This window comes from Crinia signifera, chromosome 6, assembly GCF_055691185.1.
Source record: "Crinia signifera chromosome 6, ASM5569118v1, whole genome shotgun sequence".
NCBI lineage: Eukaryota > Metazoa > Chordata > Amphibia > Anura > Myobatrachidae > Crinia > Crinia signifera.
The window spans coordinates 124,375,897-124,398,222 of record NC_139222.1 but is presented as its reverse complement, the minus strand read 5'-3'; the positions used below and the strand labels follow the sequence as shown (position 1 = coordinate 124,398,222).

General features: G+C 42.0%; 1 protein-coding gene across 2 annotated transcripts in view; it reads left to right on the top strand.

The window, feature by feature from the left end:
• UQCC1 (ubiquinol-cytochrome c reductase complex assembly factor 1) overlaps positions 1–22,326 on the top strand; it is a 125,745-nt gene that overhangs the window by 45,030 nt on the left and 58,389 nt on the right. For both annotated transcript variants that reach the window (XM_083147029.1, XM_083147030.1), the window contains exon 7: positions 7,951–8,059. In XM_083147029.1, coding sequence (XP_083003155.1) covers positions 7,951–8,059 — 109 coding nt within the window. The remainder of the gene's footprint in view (positions 1–7,950; positions 8,060–22,326) is intronic.

The window sequence follows — 22,326 nt, the reverse complement described above, 5'->3', positions numbered from 1 at the left end:
CACTCGCTAGCAAGGCAGTTTGCAGAAGGGAGGGAGGGGCGGTGGCGAAAATGCTTGGCGTTCTCAAGGGTATGCGGTCAGCTGACGTCATGTGACATCAGCTGCCCGCCCTGTCTTCGTCCCGGCGGCCACAAATAAGTCAGTTGAGACTGACTTTTTTATTTGGGAAAACAGGAGAAATCATTCGATGGTCAGCAGCCATCAAATAATTTTTCCTGCAGCGAGTCAATCAGAATTACCCCGATTTTGTATAAATGACATTCCAATGATTTGCCTAATTATCTGCATAGCCAATACAGAAGGTAACGTCCACATTCTGGGGAAAATACTATTGATGATTTGAAACCATCAGACAGAAGCCATAGATGGTGAGCCTTCGAAGGTTTGTGTTTTGCACATGCAGTGTTGGTGTACATTCAAAATGCATTTATTAGCTATCGATATTCTAGAATATATTGTGGCCAACTCTAGATAATGTCTACTAATCTTTCAGATTATGGGGCCTTCGCTAGTAGTAATTTTCTCTGAAAACACTGCTTACTGTATATGAGAATTTAAGTTGCTGCTTGTACATTTACATGTTGTTCTACAATATCTGTGGCAGCTCTTACAATGACTGATGGGCCTGATTCAGAGATGACAGATTTAGAATTTATAGCACCATTACCCACCGTTTCAAATTTGCTCAGGCATCCAACATGAACTTGTGCATGCGTCCTGATGGGCGTCTACACTGCACTGAAGATCCATGCAGTTTCTATAAGTGTTCCTGGTGGTAATTTGAGGGGTGGCTTTTGTTAGGGGCGTATCTGTGTCAGACATTCTGAGCAACCACAAAGTTTCTGTAATGTCCAGGGTCAGATTGGCCATTGACAGCAGTTGGCTACTAATATTTTTTCGTAAAATTTTCTTCTGACTGTTACTTTAGTAAAAATCTGGTACTTATGTATTAGCTGGGCTCCCATGTTAAATGCACCCCATTTTTTCATACCCCTACTATCCAACTACGCATGGAGTTGATTCTATATAGTGTGGCGAGCGCAGCGAGCCACCGTGCCCGAAGCGTGGCGAGCGCAGCGAGCCCCGCGGTCTCATAAGAAAAACGGGAGCCCAGATATTACATAAGTACCAAAATCTTAGTTAACCATATGACCGGTACTTGCCAAGCCCTGTTTTAAATTCGAAAGGTTTTTTTTTCCCTATTAAGAAGTGTCCTCTGGAAATAAACTCTTGTGAAAGTGTTCTCTAGGCTTAACTGGTATGGTTTGTTTAGGTAAAGGAACACAGAAGGCATCATCTCCCTAACAGAACATTCAATTGGACTGAGAAATGCAGTTTTTTTGTTATCCAGCCAACACTGATGCACAGTTCCTTAGTTATACCCGGTGGATATTACGCATGATAGACTCATGAGAGCCATTTAAGAGGTTTATCCTTACAAATATGTCCAAAAGACATATCTGGATTGTAAATACAGTTCAAACATATTCTCCTGTACTCCTTTTTAAATATATAATACATTTTATAATATTATGTCCTTTACCAATGAATGTACTTCTCTTACTTTTCTCTGTATTTTGCAGGACATTTTTCTCAACCTTAACCCAGAAGTCTTCCCAACAGGTCATGTATTGAGGATGCCTGTCTGACCCAGCAAAGTAGATTAGTTTAACTCCTATGTTCATGATAAAAGAAATCCACAAAACGTGACCTGTTGGTGGCACTTGAGGACTGGCCTTGAATACCCCTGGTTTAGGATGTCTCCTGCTAAAAATAAATAATCATACTTAGCCAAACTAAAACATCAGACATCCCGCTAGTTGTACCATAGCTTACTGAATACAACTGGTTTTCTTCTGAAATACATTGGTATGGCATCCCATTCAGTGGAATAGATTTTAAAAGTGAAAAAAAAATCTCTTTTTAAAATAAAGGTGTTGTGTTTTCTAGTTGTGAAAGTTAGTGAGCTCTCACTGCTAAGTATGGTCTACCCAAAACTCTTTTTAGGTAGAATTCAGCAAATTGTAGGAATCTGCTTACTTTGGGTGCAGTGTTTCCCTTGTCTGGCACAATCCATGCTACATCCAGGTGTTATACTTGCTCTTAGCAGCATAGAGCAAAGCATAGCCAGTTTCAGGTCTGTGTGCTGCAATATGCTGATGGATCAACCACTGCCTTGTGTACAGATATGCCCTCTGTCACCATCTCACATCTGCAGCTCATGTGTATGAGCAGGAACATCAGCTGCACTGTTAGAACACAGATGTCTCAGACAGCCACTCTCCTAAGATACAGGACTGCTCCATCTCCTGACAAATTTGCATTGGCTGACTAAGCATCTCCCAGAAAACCACACTAACATGCCTCTTCCCCCACCCTCCACCCCCGTTACCTCCCAAACACTGAATACATGTCAATTACTTTGCTGATTTATTCCTTTGTGCTCAGTGTCAAATAAGTGGTCCCCTGAGTGCAACATTGACAATGCATGCATTCATTATCTAAAAAAACAAGGGTATGGCCAATTGCATCACTAGGGTGTGTGGGCCGCACCCAGGTGTCACTAAAATGGCCGCTCCTCTGCAGTGACAGGAGCCAGAGTGCCGCAGCGGGGCATTCTTTTGCAGCACTAGGCTCTTGTCACATAGGAGGAACCTTCTGAGTTATGTCTTGGGTGGTATCAGGTAGATAGAGCATCATTGCACTTGTTAACAAAAGAAAGGTCAACATGATTTTTTTCCCCTTTCTTTTTGGAATTTTAAATTCTTTACCAATCAAGTGGACCTTGCCCAAAGCTCACTTCCCATGTGAAGAGATACGGGACACAAATTTGGAGTCCACGTGAAGAACTCTACAAATTGACACCATGAAAACCCTTTTCATCTGTCAGCCATTTCCAGACCTAGTGACAGTTACCCCTTTATACCAGGGCTGACCGAATCGGTCCTTGAGTCCAAGGTCTCCAAATCAATTAGATCCAGTGATGCCTCTGGGCTATTCATATCAAGAAATGCAGCACTTGATAGTGGGAGGAACCTGGAAGACACATTGGGTGGAGTGTACAACATCAGAAAAGTTAAGGCAATATTTCCTACAGTAGGTCTATAATTGTGAACTCCACCCACATAAAACATAAAATTAGGTTTTGGGTAGATTTCTTGTTCAAGAAAATCTCTGGCCCATAAATAATTAGACTACTGTACAATGCAAAAGAAATCGCCAAAGTCTACAAAATTGTAAATATTAGTGAACGACTCTGTGGTTAGAAGGCATTAGCTAGCTGAACAAGCTTTTTTTCCCAATGACACTTTTTTTTTTGTCACCAAGGAAACTCAAATGTTCTATTCTGAAAAGGAAAATAGTGTTCTAAACGAAAATGATTAAATGAAACACCTAGCCAGACAATTTCCTCAAATGTTCTCACCTGTCCTTACCTGGCTCTAGCTACATACAGTAGGCCACGTGCTGTCATAATTGTATCATATTGCAGTTTCGCATAGACTACTGTAACTGGGCTAAACTGGACACTTGTTTTGCATATGGAAAAAGTTGCTAACCTTTAGCTAGTTTGGAACGGAGTTTATTAAAAATTTTGTTAACAGAAATGCAATGTTACCTTTGTGGTTTGACAATGATGAGTCAGACTTTTAATGTGTTGCAGGGTTTGAATTACAAACAGTGCTGATTATAAGCTGGAATTTTATGGACTGAGAAAATATATGTCTTTTAAACCCCAGATTGCAGGTGCAGCTAAAAAAAAAATCAAATAAAAACACAGAATTCCATTACCTCATTATTTCAATTGATAAATTGGTACATGATGATACATCAAACGTATACTTTCCCTGCAATGGTGAGACCCTGCAATGTGACGTGATTTAATTTGGAAAATCGCTTGGACAAAGTAATGGCCTGATCACTCTCAATTTCACAATATTCCAATGAACAGTTTAGAAAAGTATCGCTCATAAAACTTTGATTATACAAAAGATTACTTGTCTGCGGTCTGTCTCTGATTCCCCACCCTCCTCTCTAATTATGGACGTTATTAAGATTCAAAGCTTGTTAAGTACTGATAAAGCATGCTTCTTGTTTAGCAGGCTATTAACATTATTATGTTTGTAGATTACTTGATTGGGTTAGGTTAGTTGTTCCATGCCATTAAGGTGTGCCAGGTTTGCTGCTAAAAGTAGGCTGTTCTAAGCTAAAAGAGAGCGTATTATACCTTAAAATCTCAAGAAATAATAGAGCAAACTGATGTATTAAGAGCCTACGGCCATGTTTCTCCCTATAAAATCCTTCTAATTGAAATATTGTGTTACTTGGTAGATTTTAAATGCAAGTATGTGTAGATTAAGGAGTATAAACGTTCTTCATAGTTTGAGTCTCTTTCCAGTGCATTGTAATGTACATTTTATGTAAGCCAAAGAAAAACCCCTAATAATTGTGTACTACATATACCCTACTACACCACAAAATTATAACACAAATGTACTGTATGCGCTCATGTCAAAACTACACTTTCCCATTATTGCCTAAGTCCTGGGCATAATCATAATAACAATTATGTTACATTTTTTTTGCATACATTTTAATTGGTATAAATAAGGCTGGCCAAACAATGGTCAATTGGACAAACAGGAGCGTTCTCTTCATTCTGGCCACTGTGTGGGATTCCTTTTGGATAGCTCTTTCCAGTGTCGGGAGGTTGTATATGCATGGTGCTGTGCTAAGTCTATCCTTTCTGCAGTTGTGCTTCAAATCTACCATGTCCCACCAGAGTCCAATCAAACAATTTATGTAGCGTTCAGTAAGTTTTCTGTACCGGTAGCTTAGCCCAATCTTGAAAAGAAGTAACACAGAATTCCTCCAGAAGATTATAAATGTGATTATCATTCTATATGATAATAGTAATGAAGAGATGTTGCATATATTTGCAAAATATGGTTAAACCTCCAGCCACATCAGTGTTTTTTATATGGTGCTCCTAATACTACAGGTGTCTGCAAGTAGGTATTATTTTCATGCAATGGACCAATAAAATGATTGGCTCATTGATTTGCCATTTTTGTATCCCAGTATGGCCCACTTTTCCAGAGCTAATTCCCCCAGCTGTCTCGGGTTTCTTGGGCTCTTTCTCCAGACTGCATGTTTAACCTCTTTTCATAGATGTTCATTTCGATTCACATCAGGACTCATGGAAGTCCGCTTATGAATAGTCCATTGTCTTGCATTCTGAAGCAAAACATGCTTCCCAGTGTCCGAAAGCTCGGTTTCATTTGCAGGCCATGTGTTTATTCTGTTGCGAGGACACATGGCCTGCAAATGAGCTTTCGGACACTGGGCAGCATGTTTTGCTCCAGAATGCCTTGCTAGTCCTGAAATGTCATTTTGTCCTGCCTAAATTCAATGTACCCTATGCCAGACACAGCAGAACAGACCCAAAACATAACCGAGCACTCTCTATGTCTCCATGGTAAGTATGGTGTTCTTTTCTGGGAAACACAATATCAATAAAAGTGAAAACTGTTCTGTTTGCATGCAAGACTGCAGCCCCAGAAAATAAGGGGGTTCCCCACACCTCCCACAAAGTCGAAATATACAATAAAAATGGTTTTATTTTCAATGGCTCTGAACGGTATAAGACTGTTCACTTCTTAGTATTAAGTACATGTTTCCATCACAGGTTTTTTTTTTTAATTATATATCTTCTCCTTGGGTATTTATGAACTGTCTTGTAGAGTGCTGCTGTACAACTTAAGCATTGATGGCGGATGAATGACTCAACTGGTAATTAAATACACCCTATAGAAAACCTGAGAATGGGAGATTAAGCAGTTCTTAAGGTGCCCACACACGCACCGATCCCGGCAGTGCGATGCTATGCGATGGGGTGCGCGCTCCCGCGGCACCTCATCGCACAGTACAAAAAGTATGTGCTGCACATACTTTTTGTACTAGCTTTTTCTAGCATAGCATCGCAACGTATGCACAAGGCATACAATGCAATGCTATGTGTGCTAGTTAAGCCCACAACGCACGCCGGGATCGGTGCGTGTGTGGGCACCTTCAGGCTTAAAAGTGAACATTCTGTTCTATGAAAGCTTCATGTTTCCCCATGTGAATATAGAGCTGATGAGACTTTGACAAAAAAGCTCAATTTTTAGCTCCTCTGTCCTATGGACATTTTCCCAATTCCATTGTGGATGTCAATATGCATATTATATACACCATACTGGAATTAGTTATCCTATTTATAAAAAAAAAATTCTTTCAAAGTGGAGTCTTTCATTCTTCTTATGAACCCACTGTTGCTCAATAAGTGTTGGATGGTTTGATCAGACACTGATATATGATCACCTTGGAATTCAGCTTTTATCTTTTTGGAAGTTTTCTCACTAAGGTTATGTTTAATCTGGGGTCAATTTTCCTCTTGGGCCGCAGCTCGAGGTTGGTTACAGATTTATGAACTTTACATTTTTTTTATAATTTCAACTGTGTTCACATCAACCTGTTTAAAGATAGTCTTAGAACTTTTACAATTTAATGCCTTGTCTATAATTTTCTTTCTGATTTTTTTCTTTCTGAAAAAGCCTGGCAAGGAGATTGAAGATGTGCTAATTCAATGAAGCCATTTGTTTGATATACAACTGTAATCCAATTATGTTTTCTAAGAAGAATCAACATCTGTCCAGGCTTTTTCGTTCTATGCATACTATGTGGGAGGCTTCTCTGACCTGTGTTTAACTCTTCTTCAGCCGCCTAGACTGTATTCCACAATGTTGCAGCACAAACCTGTGTGCTTTCAAGTAAATTTTCTCAAAAGTAGGGGCATGACTTGAAAAATATACATATATTTCTCTCCTTTTTCATAATGAAATCTTAGAGACCTATTTATTTTTCTCTAACTTTGCTGTGCAAAGACCAGTACCTTCATGGACCAGTACATTCGGAATTACAACCTAGGTAGCAACCAGAATGGAACCGGGTAGGTTAAGGGGCAGTGTAAAACTGGGTCACCCTACCCAGGACCCATTTACAGCATGCTGAGAGCCCATATTTCTCAAACTGCAATGTCCCGTGGGCAGTTGGGGGACACGTGCAGACATAGTGCCATTTGGATAAAAATGTGTGTCAGGTGCTGGGGGCAGCCCAGCAGCTTCCATAGTGCTGGGCTTGCCCCCAGAATGATATAGCAAACTTCCTTTAGGGACTTGGTCTCTGTCCCATCCGAGGTCTCAATCTGCTGGTTTTCCTGGCTTTTGGAGATGACGTCATCTGCAAGTGCAGGCCAAGAGGCAATGCACCCATTTGCATTGTAAACAGTGGCAATCCCGGAATGTCCCAGGTCAGCGCTGTAGTGTTAAAAGGGCAAAGTCCCAGGGTCTCATGCGTCTTGGAACAGTGTTCCAAATCCTGGGGCAGACCTGTGACTTTAGTGGAAAAGGGGTATTGGAAACACTTATTCTGAAAATCTACTTTGACAATCAGTCTATATTTGCTTTGTGTTTTGTTTTTTGTATGAAACGGATGGATGCATTCTATAAGAACAAATATGTTGTTATATAATTTCAAGCGCAACATTTTACGAATATAGTCTAGCAAACCGGTCTGAATCAGGCCATAAGTTTCTTGCAAAGCATTGGTGCAGGGGTATTGCATGAGATGTATAGATGGAGTAGAATGTTTTGAGCCATGTAATCATAGTACAACATTGTTCTAGCTATTTAGAGCTTATCTAATATAATTTAGACACTAATTTCTTCTGCATCTGTACCTTTTGCAATCGCATAAGTTATGACCATTTAAGTACATAGAAAATCAATATATGGTAAAGTCACCAGGTCTGTTGTCCAATGTATTAAAATAGGCATATGTCAAACCGTGAATGAATTATTATAAAGACAGTACATTGAAGGGCATCAGAATGACAGTAATATGTTTTTCTAGGATGTGTATGGTCCGAATGAAGCAGGAAGGACGAACTGGAAAGTACATGTGTAGATTCATTGTTTACTCTATGTGGGAAGATGCCGAGCAGCGTGGGAAAGTGATGGGGGTAAGTTTTGTTGTTTTATCTATTCTTTTACAACTGGGAATGACCTGTCTGCATCTAAAATGACAAGTTTTTCATCATGGATAAAACCTTGCTTCTGTACTGCTCAAGCAAACAAAACAATCTCCTGAATTACACTGATTTGTTCTATGATTTGTTGGCAGTACCCTATTTTCAATATGCCTTTTTTGCTTTAATAGGTAATGTGCAAATATCCCCAGAAAATAAAAATAATATTATTTTAAAACTCCTCCTTTCTTCTAAAGAGCTCAAGGCATTGTACATGTACAACGAAAATAAAACAGTTCTAAACTAAGATGACAAAAACATTTAGATCTTCATAAAATACAAGGTGCCATGAATATCGTATAGCGGCAGCCATTTTAGGTAATTAATTCCAATAATTATTCATACCTACAAATGATCCAGGTGAGTTATTCACTTAAGGATGATACTAGATAGAAAAGTCAATGCCTAGAAGATATAACCCCTAATGTCGGAAATACAAAATAGTCTAACTAATAATTCTTGGAAAATGAAAACCATGCATTGTTCATACTACATTAGAGAATACCAGGTGAGTCAGCCATTTTGAATGCAATACATATGGTACAATTTACAAGCTAACCAATAAATGAAAATAGACAAACGTGGGTAAAATGGAAATCAACAACAGAATACCAACTATATAAATCGTTACAGAGAAGCTGTACAAAAGTTGTTGTGGATGGTGTTATCAAAAGTACTGTGCCACTGTACCTTATGGAGTCGAAATACAGGGTCTCTAGATTCAACTGACTCAGAACTCCATTTAAGTGACATCGCTTCATTCAGTAACATGAGTAAACATGTCAGACTTCTTGGTAATTAAATGCCTAAAGTACCTAGCTACAACTTCCATTAAATTACAGCGGCTAATTGAACCATGGGTGGGTAGTTCAGTTATTCTCACTAGTCAGCATTGTTTTGGATTTTGTTTTGCCTACCTATGCCAGTAAGAGAATTGCCCACATCCACCCACACACCAACTCAAACACACACGCACACACATATGTACAGTGTAGGGGTGTAGCTTCAAGGGGAAGGGGAGTAGTGTCCATTTTACACATTACTCCACACAGTGCAACTTGTCCACATTCCACTGCAGCTGCACAGGGTCGGAAACAATGCAGGTTGGATACAGTGTCCATCGTATATAGTGTGGGTTGGATACAGTGCCCATCCAACACAGTGCAGGGCATATTGTGGTTTGGATTCAGTTTCCTTTAGATACAGGTGTAGGATACAATGTCGGTCAGATACAGTGTGGGTCGCATATAGAGCAGCTTGACTACAGTGCAGTATTTAGTGTGTGTTGAATACAGTGTACGTTAGATACAATGTTGCATATATACAGTGTTGGATATAGTGTGTGTGTGTGTGTGTGTGTGTGTGATGGATACAACCATAGTACACTTACTGTGACATGGAGTGTTGGCACAGCAGGGTTGCTTTCTGTGTCCTCCAAGCGCGGTGGGGGAGGTGCAGGAGAGTCAGCTGTGTTGGCAGTACAGGTGTGCTGGTGGTGTAGTCAGTTCGAGGGTGGTGGCAGTATTGGTAGTGCAGGAGTGCTGGCGCTCTTCTTATTGTGTGACTGTCGGAAGCATGGGGAAAACAGCAGAGCAGTTCTCAGTACAAGGGGGAAGGGTGGCGCTATCCTGCTGCTGCCCAGCTGCTATGGGGAGATAGGCCGGCACCGAGAGGCAGGCAGGAGGTTTAAAAAATCCCAGTGAATCAATTGGCGCCCACTTATTGGCCAAGAGACGCATCTGCCATGGCTCTCAGCCAATCAGTGATTTTCCCATTGAAATAAATAGGAAACCGCTGATTTGGTTGAGCACAGCGTGAGAGGCGGCTCTCAGCGGCCGCCCATTGATTAAATGGGATTTTTTTATTTTCGCTCTCTGCCGCAGCCTATTCTCAGCTCCTCTGTTCCTAGGTGCTAGATTCTCTCCTCAGAGCAGCTGGGTAGCAGCAGGCAGAGCGGAGAGAGTGCCTGTCCTGTCTGACGTTTCCCCGGAACTAGAGATGGGTCGTTCGCGAACGAACCAAATCTTTTGAACGGATCCCATTCAAGAATGAGTGAGCCGCCGATCCCAAAAAGGTGATCCGTTTCAGTTTAGTTTTCCATTACAATGCATTTTCTTGATCTCAGTGCAGCCTGTGGCAGCTGAGATGTACTACCTCTGGAGACTGAGTACAGTGCTTTGACTACAAGTGATAGAAAGATTAGCTGCTGCTGCCAGGGATGGCCATCGGTGCGGACACCATCGATGGTGATTCTGCACCCAGCCATCAATAAGTTTTTTTTTTTTTTAAAGCGAGCCGAGGTCCAGCCGAAAAGATCTGTATCTTTTCATTGGGAGATCCGTCGGCTCCCGGCTCAACTTAATGATCCGTTTTGCCCATCTCTACATCAAGTGCCAAATCGTAAGTGAGACTCTGGGGAGTTGCCAGAGGAGCTCAGGGGAAATTGGGTCTGACTTGTCCTTAAGATAAGTTGGACTAGTGTATGGGGTCCTTAGTGTGACATCCAGTTGGATGTTTTTTGATAAATTTCCAGTCGTTCACTGGCAGGGGGCTGAAATGTAATGCAAGAAATTCAGTAGCAAAATCAAGGTTACAATAGGCTGAAGGCTTTATGTGTTTGGAATGTCTGAAGGGGAACAGTTCTTTAAAAAAACTTTAACTACTGCGCATTTTTACCCAGAAGTTTTATATATCCTCCAAATTTTATGGAGGCACTATATTCTTTTTACAGATAACTCATCCTGTTGTCGCTGCTTAAAGATGTGCTGTAGTTTTCTTTCTTTTATTATTATTATTTTTTAAATAATATATCTGCATCTACACCTAAATTATTCCAAACACATTTGTAAATACATCTTTTTATGTAGCTATGAAAATGAGCTACTGTTTCGGCCTCATCTGTTTAATAAGAGCAGGTTCCCAGACCGGGTGTTTAACTCTTCTGCCCAGTCGCTAATGAAGTGCACTGCTCTGGCAGGTTCCCTCCCTTCTGAGGTCTCTGTGGTCTGCAAGAGTATTTTTCTTCACATTTTCCATTGCGTCTAACCATAGAATAGCATCTCTTTTGTATTTAAGTAGTGTGAAAGCTTTCCATTGACCATATAATGTACAGCTTTGCAAAGTGTCAGTACTTCTATAAACTTCATCTTATCTTATCCTTCCAGGTGCATAACTTATTTTTCCAACCCTACTGTATGCAAGTCGCATGCTTCCTGCTGTATCTCCCAGCAGCCTCTCACTCGCAGGAAGGTGTTTTATGTTATTCTGTATGACATGGCATTACAGGCCTTCTCCTGGTCTAACTGTGATGCAACAAATGATAAATACAATCCTTTTTCTATAAACTTTTAATATTCTGATTTATTTAAGTAATTTAAACATTATGTAGCAGTGATGTAATTTAGCCTTGGTCACGCCAAGTAGTGGTCATCAACAGTCTTTCACATTTATCTGTACAAGTTCAGGCAACTTATTTGACGTCTGTGTTTTTCCAACTTCATGTATTATGATTAATATAATGCCTGTATAATTTCCTTTCATAGGTATCTTATTTTGTTTGTGTGTTTGTCTCTTCAAAAATCAATAAAAAATATTGAATTTTAAACATTACTGTAGCTGCAGGCAATCCACTGGGGACACTAGGGGACAGGTTGGTGGGGGTGTAGGAAAAAGTCAATAGGGGTAATCACTTGTTAGTGTCTGAGTCTCTGCCGTGTGAAATAACCACAGTGGTATGGATACCAGATGAGAATTGCGATAAGTGTGACAGCCAAAGCAGCCGCGTCCCGCTTAGCTTCTTACCCCTTCTGATGGTTGATGCTATGGTCTCCAATGATATGGAGTGTAGATGGCACTTTTGCTGGCAACCGCTTTTCATTGGTGGGAAAGCTTGAGCAGTGCACAGGGTGCGGTGTCTATCTCTCCCTGTGGATGTAACCAGTGGCTTCCTGGATTGTGAGTTCCCCCCCAGATGTCTCCCAATGTTACCACACTGCACTTGCTCCGTGAATGTGGTATTGGTAGTCATGGACCTGTGCTGCTCAATGGTTGGTGTGGGGAGAACACATGTAAGATGAAGTGTCTTATACTAATGTCTAAAACAAAATCACATGAATTAATTCACATATAAGTAAAATGTTGGAAATATAAAATATAGTCAATAGTGAAATGAGCAAGATTGTACTCATCTGTGGTGGTGAGTGTCTTCCGGGTTCCGTGGAGTTGCATGGAGTCTCCTATTACTCCCTACTAGCCACTCACAGGCTTTAATGTATCGGTAGTCCTTATTGGCAGATGCGGCATCTCGATGATGCAGAGGAATCCGAAGTGTTTCGAGCTCTGTGGAGTTCTTTTTCACTGCTCCACAGAGCTCAAAATGAGTTTTTTTTCATCTGCACCATCTAGATGCTGTTTTAGACCTAGTAAACATAGTAAACCGCTCTACATTTTAGTCACAATGCTTTAGGTCTTGCTTGCATTCTACCATTTGCCTTCACATTTCTGGGGGAAGGGAATAACCCCAGCAAGTTGTAACCATAGCTGCAGTGACATAGAGGTGCACAAGAGAGACGCACATAGCATCATTACATGTCCTGTATACCAATATTTTAATCAATGAGTTAAATAATCATACTAGAACTATTAATGCCCACAAAAAGAACCCCCAATGTTTGACTGACACTCACCGCTGTCTGTTTGGGGCTTTCCTGACCTTTTAGTGATGCCTCTGTTTTTGGGAGAAGGTAGGTAGAAATTGTGCAATGTAGATGAATTGCTAGCCTCAGAAATAATCTTACTTTAGCAAAGAGTAGACAAGCCCAAAGTACGATACCAAATCCTCCTGCCAAAATACAGTGAATTATTCTTTTGCTTAGTACCAACTGCAATACAGTGCAAATAAATGAATTGAGTTTTTCCTTAATCTGGCAGTGAGCAAGCTGCAAGTAAAACCATGTTTTTTTGCAAAAGATTAAGGAAAGTTGGCAGAATCCTGGGCAAACTTAATGTCATTTTTGGCAAAAAATTAGCTGTAGAAAACTAGTCCTATTTGTATCATTTTCTCTTCTTGGCCCATTTAATTCAGGTTTTTTTAAACATTTTTTTTTATATGAAATTCAGCCACAAAAAACTGTGACAAATTGGGAAGTTTCCATGATTAAGAGCTTGTCTGATACAATTTTTAAAGATGCTTGACACTGCTACTATGTTACTCCAGAGTGCATTTTTTTTCTTTTTCTGTCCGCCCTCCTTCCTAATGCTTGAGGGCAGAACCAGGGCAAAGCAATAATTTTTATTCACTTCAGAAAAGTTGCAGTATTAAAGAGACCTTTGTTAACATCAGAAAGCAAGGCTGCCAAAGGTTTTCATAGGCCTATTATTGTTTATTTTTATCTGTCATTTTGAACCTCCTGCACGCTTAAAACATTGGCAAGAAAAACGTTTAACTGTTGGGCTGCTTCACCCCTTGTACACAACCTGTTTCTAGATCTTGTTCTTTTTCTCTTTTAGCAGTTACACGCTCTGCTTGTCATTCTTTTGGGAGCAATGATAAAAATGTTTTTTTTCAGTCATGACACACAACCTTTCTTTTTATACCGGTAATTGTTGCTATAATAATTGTTTAACAGACTGTCCCATTTTGGACGCCAGCTTTTCTTAAATTAGCCACATTTACTTGAATTTTATTGCGTTATGTCCCACTCTGTATTACTCTTAAATAAAAGGTTTGCACTGTCAAATGCAGGGGGAAAAGGGAGCCATCCCTGCTTCCCTGCTTTGACAATTGTCTTTTTCCTGTCCAACCAGATGCCACACTTATTAAATGCCCTCTACACAGGTAGTTTTAAATTCTCCATGTAGTTTTATTTTTTATTAGTGCTAGGGACCTATATTATGTTTTGGAGGTAGCTAGAGTACTGAAATTCCTATGTTCTTAAGCCCCATACACATTACAAGGTTTTTTAAAAGCTACTTCTGAGCGATCTATTTTATTTTAGTGTGTACACTCAATATCGCTAATGACCAACCACATTCTTTTGTGTTTGCATGGAATGTGACCATGGCAGGGAAAGTCCCCCTGCTCGTGGTGGTGACTCAGGCATCAAAGTCAGGCAATAGGTTTCGAAATCCCCATCCTGATACTGACAGTCTTTACTATGTTATGCTGGCCATCACTGGAGGTACAGTTACAACAAGACAGAGAATCTGGGGACAGATGTGATAAGGTGTCTTCTTGTTGACCAAAGCTGCAGTTTATTCCAAAACTCCGTGCTTCGCAGTGCTATGAGGCAGGCTGCAAATATGGGCCTGCCCCACATAAGTCCATGGATACCAGGGTAAAGTTGATTTAGATTTGTGTTAGTGTGATTAGCTAGTTACTATTTTTTATTTATTTAATAGGATGAGAGATTCAAAAAGTGAGAGATTTGGTAAGAAATCTCCAGCTTTTTTAAAGCGGCAATCATTTACACTGCAAAACCAGTTTGATTTTGCAGTGTAAATGGTTGCTGCTTTAAAAAAATTGGAGATTTCTTACCATATCCCTCACTTTCTTAATCTCTCGTCCTATTAAATTTCACACCGTTTGTTCCATGAAAGCACACTGCATTGACTCGGACCAAAAAGACTGGGATGTCCTCAATATACATTTGTTTATTCTAAAGTTTGGAAGACATTCAGATGCTTTTGTAAATGAAAGCAAATAAAGGCATCAGTATATAGAATACCTATAAAATTGGATTTACAAAAAGGACTAGCAATTAGCATAGTTTGGGCTATTTCACACGCTCCGGCTTCTGCCGGGCGGCGACACCCCGCACGGCCAGGAAGCCGTGCCGCACACAGCAGTAAATAATGGACACAAATGTGTCCATTCACACGAGACGGCCCGGCCGCCCGGTTGCGGCCGGATCCCACCACAGGAAGGGACGGCTGCCGGGCTGTGTCCATCCCCTCCATTGTAAACTACTGTGTGCGGCACGGCTTCCTGGCCGTGCGGGATTTCGCTGCCCGGCAGGAGCCGGAGCGTTTGAAAAAGCCCTTAGCGTATCTGTCTGTCTGTGTATTCTCTGGTTTCACACATCCCCAGTGTCCCATTTCCTTTACCTGTTATTTCTAGTCTTTCACTGAACTATCCTGATAAATAGCACCCAAATGTTATTTTCTGTCCCCACCCCCACATACACATTGACATCTAACTCTTAATGTGTCCTATTCTTTCTTTCCCCATATTGGTATATTCTACTATACCAAATCAGAATTGCACCTAAAGTCCGTCTGTACATGTATGTTGGCAATTCTTTTTTTTTTTTTTTTTCTATTAATCGGATGCTGAAATATTGAACACAGGCTCACAGCTGTGCTTGGGTGTAGCATACTACCAGTCTGCGGCACAATTCTATGAAGGGAAATGGATATGTCAATGCCACGTTTGTGCAGGTGCAGTGTGGGAAACAATGAGTCACTGTACATCTGGAGCTTTACGTTAGGATCGAAACATAATTGTAGTGCTTCATTTTTCAGCAAAGTTCTAGTATATGTTTTCACAGGCCAAAAATGGGTATTTTTTCCCAAACCTATACATACATAATAGTTAACCAACCATCCCCATATAAAGACAGCTATATATATATTGTTGCTGTGTATTAATTATATTTTGAGACCGTGCAGAATCCTGAATTTTTTTTTTCTAGCACAGTCATTTGCATAAGCTACGTATGGCAAAGGAGAATGAGATCTATGATCAGGAAAACTGTTTTGCGGCTCGTGGTGATTTGGAAACTGTTCATACAGTATGTCATTGAAGGTTATAAATCAATTGAGATTTTATTTCACAATAAAAACGTATAGCATGAAGATTGGTTCTTGGTTCTGATTGTAGAATGTATCCAATAATGCATTCCGCAAAATGCCATCATTCCATTTTTTCAAATTGCATGTACTAGTACTTTTCATGTCACTTATACAATGTGAACATTTAGCTAAACATTGAAACGCATGTTTTATTTGTAACTGTTAAAAGCATTCTCTGGCCGATACAGCGTATCTTAATCTACAGCTTGTTAGTCTGGCTTCTGCACAATAGCAGTGATATTAAACTCTATATAAGACTCTGCTAAAGCTCCCATGCTAGACTGTTTGCCGGCTGATCTCGGACGTACAGCCACTAACAAGGCATGATTTTGCCTTGTGAGCGCCCCTTTTAAAAAAAAATGTACGAGCTTGGCTGGTAACCAGCCTGGCTGCTAAACTCGGACGCTATTACATCTGGACCATAAACTTGAAAAAAGTTGCAAAATAAAGGAAGATGTATAGTGACCTGTGCCATGCATTATTATTCCTTACTAGCTGTACCCGCCAAGCGTTGCTGTGGCTCAGTCTGGTTAAATGGAAAAGAAAGAAAAGAGAGAGAGCACGTTTTGTAATATGTTTAATTTTACAATGCTCGTGGATATGCAATATTTTTTGTTCCATTGTCTGTGCAGATATAGAGATTGTCTAGAACACACAAAATATAATTGTCCATGGGTGGGATGCGCTAAACTGAAAATGTGTTTAAAACCCCTTTACCGGGTTTTCGCTGCCGGGGGTATCGCTCCATAGAAACCAATGTGCTTCTTACTGCGACTGTGTGCGGTATCCGGCGATGTGCTTGTTGCACATTTGCAGCTGTGAAATAAAAAAAGCTGGTGATACCCCATAGAAACCTATGAGCTTCATACTGTGACCCCCGCCGCACTGTGTCAACCCCCTGCCGACCCCCCCCCCCTCACCTTTGTCTGGTCCACACAATCCTGTGCTGGCCGGGCCATTGGCCTCCTCCTCCCTAGCCCCTACGTCCCCCTTCCCGGTGAAGGTAGGAGGTGGAGCCATGCCCAGCAGCCGGTAAAGGGAGGGAGGGGGACCCGCCGCACATCACTGGCCACAACGCAAAGGACCGCTACTAACGCAAGAGCTGGCCTTTGCGATAACTATCACATATGTACATGCATATGCAATAATTATGTGTGCGGTAGTCGGCGATGTGCTTGTTGCACAATTGCAGCTGTGAAATAAACGCGTTGTCCATTTTCTAGATGTTCTGCTAAGTGAACAACAGATGGACTTCGTTCATGTATGGGAAATGAAGAATTTGCCATACAGCTTCATTGCTGCTTCTGTATCTTCCAGCCTGATACTGTGCAATTTCATCATTTATATTTATTGTGCATAAAAAACATGCACGTATACGAATGCAACGTTGTGTCCAAATTTCAAAGCAATCGGTGAAGAAATTTTGGAGATTTAAGATTTTGAACAAACAAGCTTTTCCTTTTTTTTTTTTTATATATAGATTCTCTGCACAAATCAGTAAGAAGTTCACAGATAGATAACGCCCCCTGTTTCAAATGATGTACCCTTTGTAGTTATGGTCTGCTGGTCACTAGACAGTCAAGGTGCATACACACTGGGTGTTTTTTGCTGAGCAATGATGTACAAATCGCTGGCCAATAAATCGCTCAGAGCTTACACACTTTTTCAATCTGCCCAGTGATTTTTCACCGGGGCTGAACCCAGTATGAGACACTGGAAAGTGGTTTACTAGGCTGGTAAAACGGCAGCCAGTAAAGATTCGGGGGCGCGTATCAGTGCTCACTGCTCATCGCCCGCCCATACACACTAGGTGATCTTGAGCTCAAAAACTCCAAAAGGGAGCTACTTAAAAAAATAAATAAATAGGGGCATGGCCTGGCGAGCGAGCTGAGAGGAAGCAATCAGCCGGAGCTCCTGCTCGGATCACCCTAAAATACCCTTTTCTCCCTCCCCGGCATCTCACCCTTCCTCCCACAACAGCCCTACAACTCTCCTCCCGTGCCCCGAACGCTTCTGACCCCCGCCGCGGAGCCGTGGAGCACTTGTCAGTGCTCCTGCAGGTTGCGGCCCGGTCACGAGGCTGGAGCCAGGATCTAAAGTTCTGCCCGGAAGTTGATCCCCACACCTCACCAGACGGACGGAGCAGTATCCCTGCCGCGACATCTGACGCAGGGGCTGACTTACCCCTACATCGCGCCTCTCCTCCCAGAACCCCGCCGCGCCCGCAGCACTCCTCTGACCGCCAGCAAACAGCCCGTCAAGGCACCCCGCCGAGCGGGGGGCGGCGCCGAGGACGGAGGCTGGGGGAGACAGAGCTTGCCTACCGCCCGCAAACCTGAGGGACGGCCGGAGCAAAGGAAAGGTGGCACAGTGAGGCACCTGGAAACTCACCACTGACACACCACCACTGCCATTCTGGGGAAAGCACTTCCTGGTGCCATTTCTATCATCCACCAGGACTAGGCCCTGTGACTTACAGGACAGCTGGGTCGCTGGGCCTTCACAGCTCCATATTACCCAATCCCCACTGAACAACCCCCTTATACAGCCCTCATTATATGCTGCAACACAACTCCTGGGGTTAATATAATACGAAACACTCGCTTTCCATATCTTACACCGCTGCATATACAGTACCCCCTCTTGGTACACAGAGGTGCTCCCTATGAGTACATACATCAGTCCAACCACTACGAGGTGCTCCAACTGTGTGAATATAGGGGTGGATTTATCAGCAGCTTAGGCATGTGAAAAACTAGCTCCCTCAGCTGCCACTCACCAAATTTATAATCCTGGTAACAACTATGATATAGCTAACCTAAATATTACCCCCGGTACCTCTCCTAATACGTGCTCCCATAACTAACTATGCCTGTCAAGAAAGCTAAGGATGCAGTGCCGTCCAGGATCTCCCTCCACCCCAGGAAATCTCCACAACGTCCTACAACTCATGCTGGCTCCCCAAATCAGGTGTCACCTCTCCCAGGGAACTTGGGGAAACCATCATCTCCCATTGGGATGGCTGGGGTGGACACTGAATCGGATGCACCAGTGACAGTGAAGTCTCTGTGTCAAGTCTTTTCTGCATTCCAAGCAGAGATGTCCAGAGATCTAAAATCGGACATCCGTGAAGTCAAGACAGAGCTGGTCGCCATAGGAGACAGAACTGACCACTTGGAGCGTAAAATGGAGGAGCTGGTCGCATCTCACAAAGATCTAATATCCTCCTATGACCGCCAACAACGCGACATAGATCAGTTCAAATCTAAACTAGCGGACCTGGAGGACAGACCCGGACGCAATAACATTAGAGGCATCTCCAGACTCAGTGGCGAATTCAGAGCTGGAAGATTACGTCCACACTCTGTTCCGTAAATTACTCCCTTCAACAGATCCCAAAGACTTCCTGATAGACCACATACACCGCCTCCCAAGACCTAGAACAATCTCTGCCGACCTACCAAAAGATACCCTCCTCAGGGTGCATTTCTTCACGGCCAAAGAACGCATCCTCAGAGCTGCTCGAGAGTCAAAAAATTCCGACACATTAGTAGGCCTTCAAATCTTCCAGGACTTTTCTCCTACAACTATTGCCAATAGAAGAGCACTTACTCCCATCACCGCCGCACTCAGATCCCACGACATCAGGTACCGCTGGGGGTTCCCGGTCAAGCTGATCATTTACTATGAAGACACTACATACTCCATATCCTCCCTGGACGCGGGAGTCAAGCTCCTGATGGACTGGGACATATCGGTCACAAGACCTCCAGAGTTAAAACGTCCGCATACCCTACAACAAGAATGGGCTGCTACCTGACGAACTGCGTTGGGCCGTCGACTGAACACACCGGTTCCGTGAACTTTTATGCCTGTGTACTTGCTTTCCCTTCCACCGGGATGGGATCCATACGCTAAGTATCTTATATGTTTGTTTGTCACATTATGCAAGTCTCTTGACAATTAGTTCACTTTGTTAGAATTTATTGTTTTGCCGAATATTTTTGGTTCTTGTTCCTTGAACCAAGCTTTGGGTTATGCCTAGACTGTTACACTTCTTAGTTACTAGACTTACTTTGTTACACGATAGTGTTTGTGTGTTAGTTAGTGAGTGGCAGCTCCCTTTCTGTGAGCCGAGCCAACCCTACACCTACTACTGCATGAACCCTTTTCCCCTGCAGTAGTCATGCGGGTCCAATGTACCGGACCCTTTTGTTTTACCTTTCCCTATGCTTTTTTCTCTCTCCTTGCCCCTCTCTCCCCCTCACGTCCCCTAACCCTCCCCGACCCTACCCCCAGAGTACTGGCGACTGTTGTGGATGCAGAGTATTTTTCAAGTTAGGAACTAGATCCCCTCTACCAACCCCCCTCAACTTACGATGCCTAACTTTCTTTCTTTAAACGTTAAGGGGTTAAACTCCCCTAATAAACGAAGGCTAGCTCTCTCCTACTTCCACAAACAGAAAGCAGATGTGGTTGCTGTCCAGGAGACTCATTTTAACTCCACTAATCTCCCATTGTTCAAAGATTTGCATTATCCGGTAGGTTACTCTGCGAATGGAATCAAGGAAAAAAGAAAAAAGTACTCTCCTTTGTTTGGGGGCACGCTTGTCATAAAAGAAAAAACTTTTGTAATGGTTATCAATTTTAAAACGTAACTTTTAATCAATAAATCCTAAAAGGCTTTGCAATGGACAAAAGACACAAACATACTACATAAATCAGTGGTAAGAACCACTTGCTGGACTCAGTTGAGTCCCTCCAGCGATATATCACTGGTATCACTAGTGTATATGTCCACAAATGTGGGTCAATTTTCTAGTGTATATGTCCACAAATGTGGGTCAATTTAGTACACTGAATTTCAAAAATGAGACATGATAGCGAAAATGGATTGGATTGTGATAATAGGTTACATCCAATAAATTGTATAGTGTGTGTGTGTACAGTTCACAAATGAATAACAATTTGCTCAATCGGCGTAAATTTTTGTAACATATACAGAGCTCCAAATACTTGCACGTTTTGGCTTCAAAGGTCGGATCCTAAAATCGATCCTGACACTTTATAGCTCCCCCACGGCTCGGGTGTTCAGCAACGGTTTTCTATCTGACTGACTCCTTTGATATCACAAATGGCACTAGACAGGGGTGCCCCTTATCCCCCTTAATCTTTGTTCTCTCAATAGAACCCCTAGCCATTATTATACGCAACGATGCTAACTTCCTTGGCTTGCAGATAGGTCCTCAGCGGCATAAGTTGTCTTTTCGCTGACGACGTATTACTTTTCGTGACCAATCCAGTTAGAACACTTCCCTACCTCCATACTATATAAGCCTCCTATAGCGCAGCTTCCTATTACAAACTAAACACTACCAAAACAGATGCCCTTCCGATTAATCTCACTGGATCCTTATCCCACCTAAAATCAAATTACAAATACAATTGGCAAATCGAATCAATAAAATACCTAGGTATTTATATTCCTTCAAACACATCTAAGGTCTTTAATATTAACCTCACTCCCCTCCTCACAACATTATCCACCCTAACCAAATCTTGGCCGTCTTTTGATATCTCCTGGATGAGACGTGTGGCAGCTTTTAAAATGTCCTTACTTTCCAAATTAATGTACTTGTTCCGCACCATTCCTTACACATTTCCTAAGAAATCATTGCAACTTTGCGCGTCTATATTGACAAAATATGTGTGGTCATCCAGGCCCCCAGCTATGGCCCGTTCTAGAATGTCTTTACCCAGAGCCTCCCGGATTTGGCTAGCTATCATACCGCATGCCTCCTTGCCCCATTTAAAAATTATACTGACACTAACTCCCCTACAGGATGGGTTTCCATTGAACAAGCCTCAACCCCTCACTTTCCCCTAGCAGATTTAATTAGAATTCCAAAACACGCTAGACCTGCCCAACCGTCTCTACTCCCATCCACCAAGGCATCTTTACAAGCCTGGGACCAATTACTGGCCACCTTATCCACCCCGGCATACGCTATACCCAACATTTCCAATACAACTGTAGCGAACCTAATCCCTAACCTCAACTTAAATACATGGAAGACCCATGGTGTAACCACCCTAGGAGATTTGGTAGACGCTCACTCCCTGCTCCCCTTCTCTACCTTACAATGTAATTTCTCTATCCCTACAATGTAATTTCTCTATCCCTTCCTCTGAATACTACCATTATCTACAAATAGCACATTGGTGGAAAGCTCACTTTTGTACCTATACCCCCCAGACGCTACATCACAGATACTCCTGTCCAGACCTTTCATGACAGGAACTAAAGTTGACATCTCCTTTTGGTACAAGACCATGGTAACCCCTTCTGC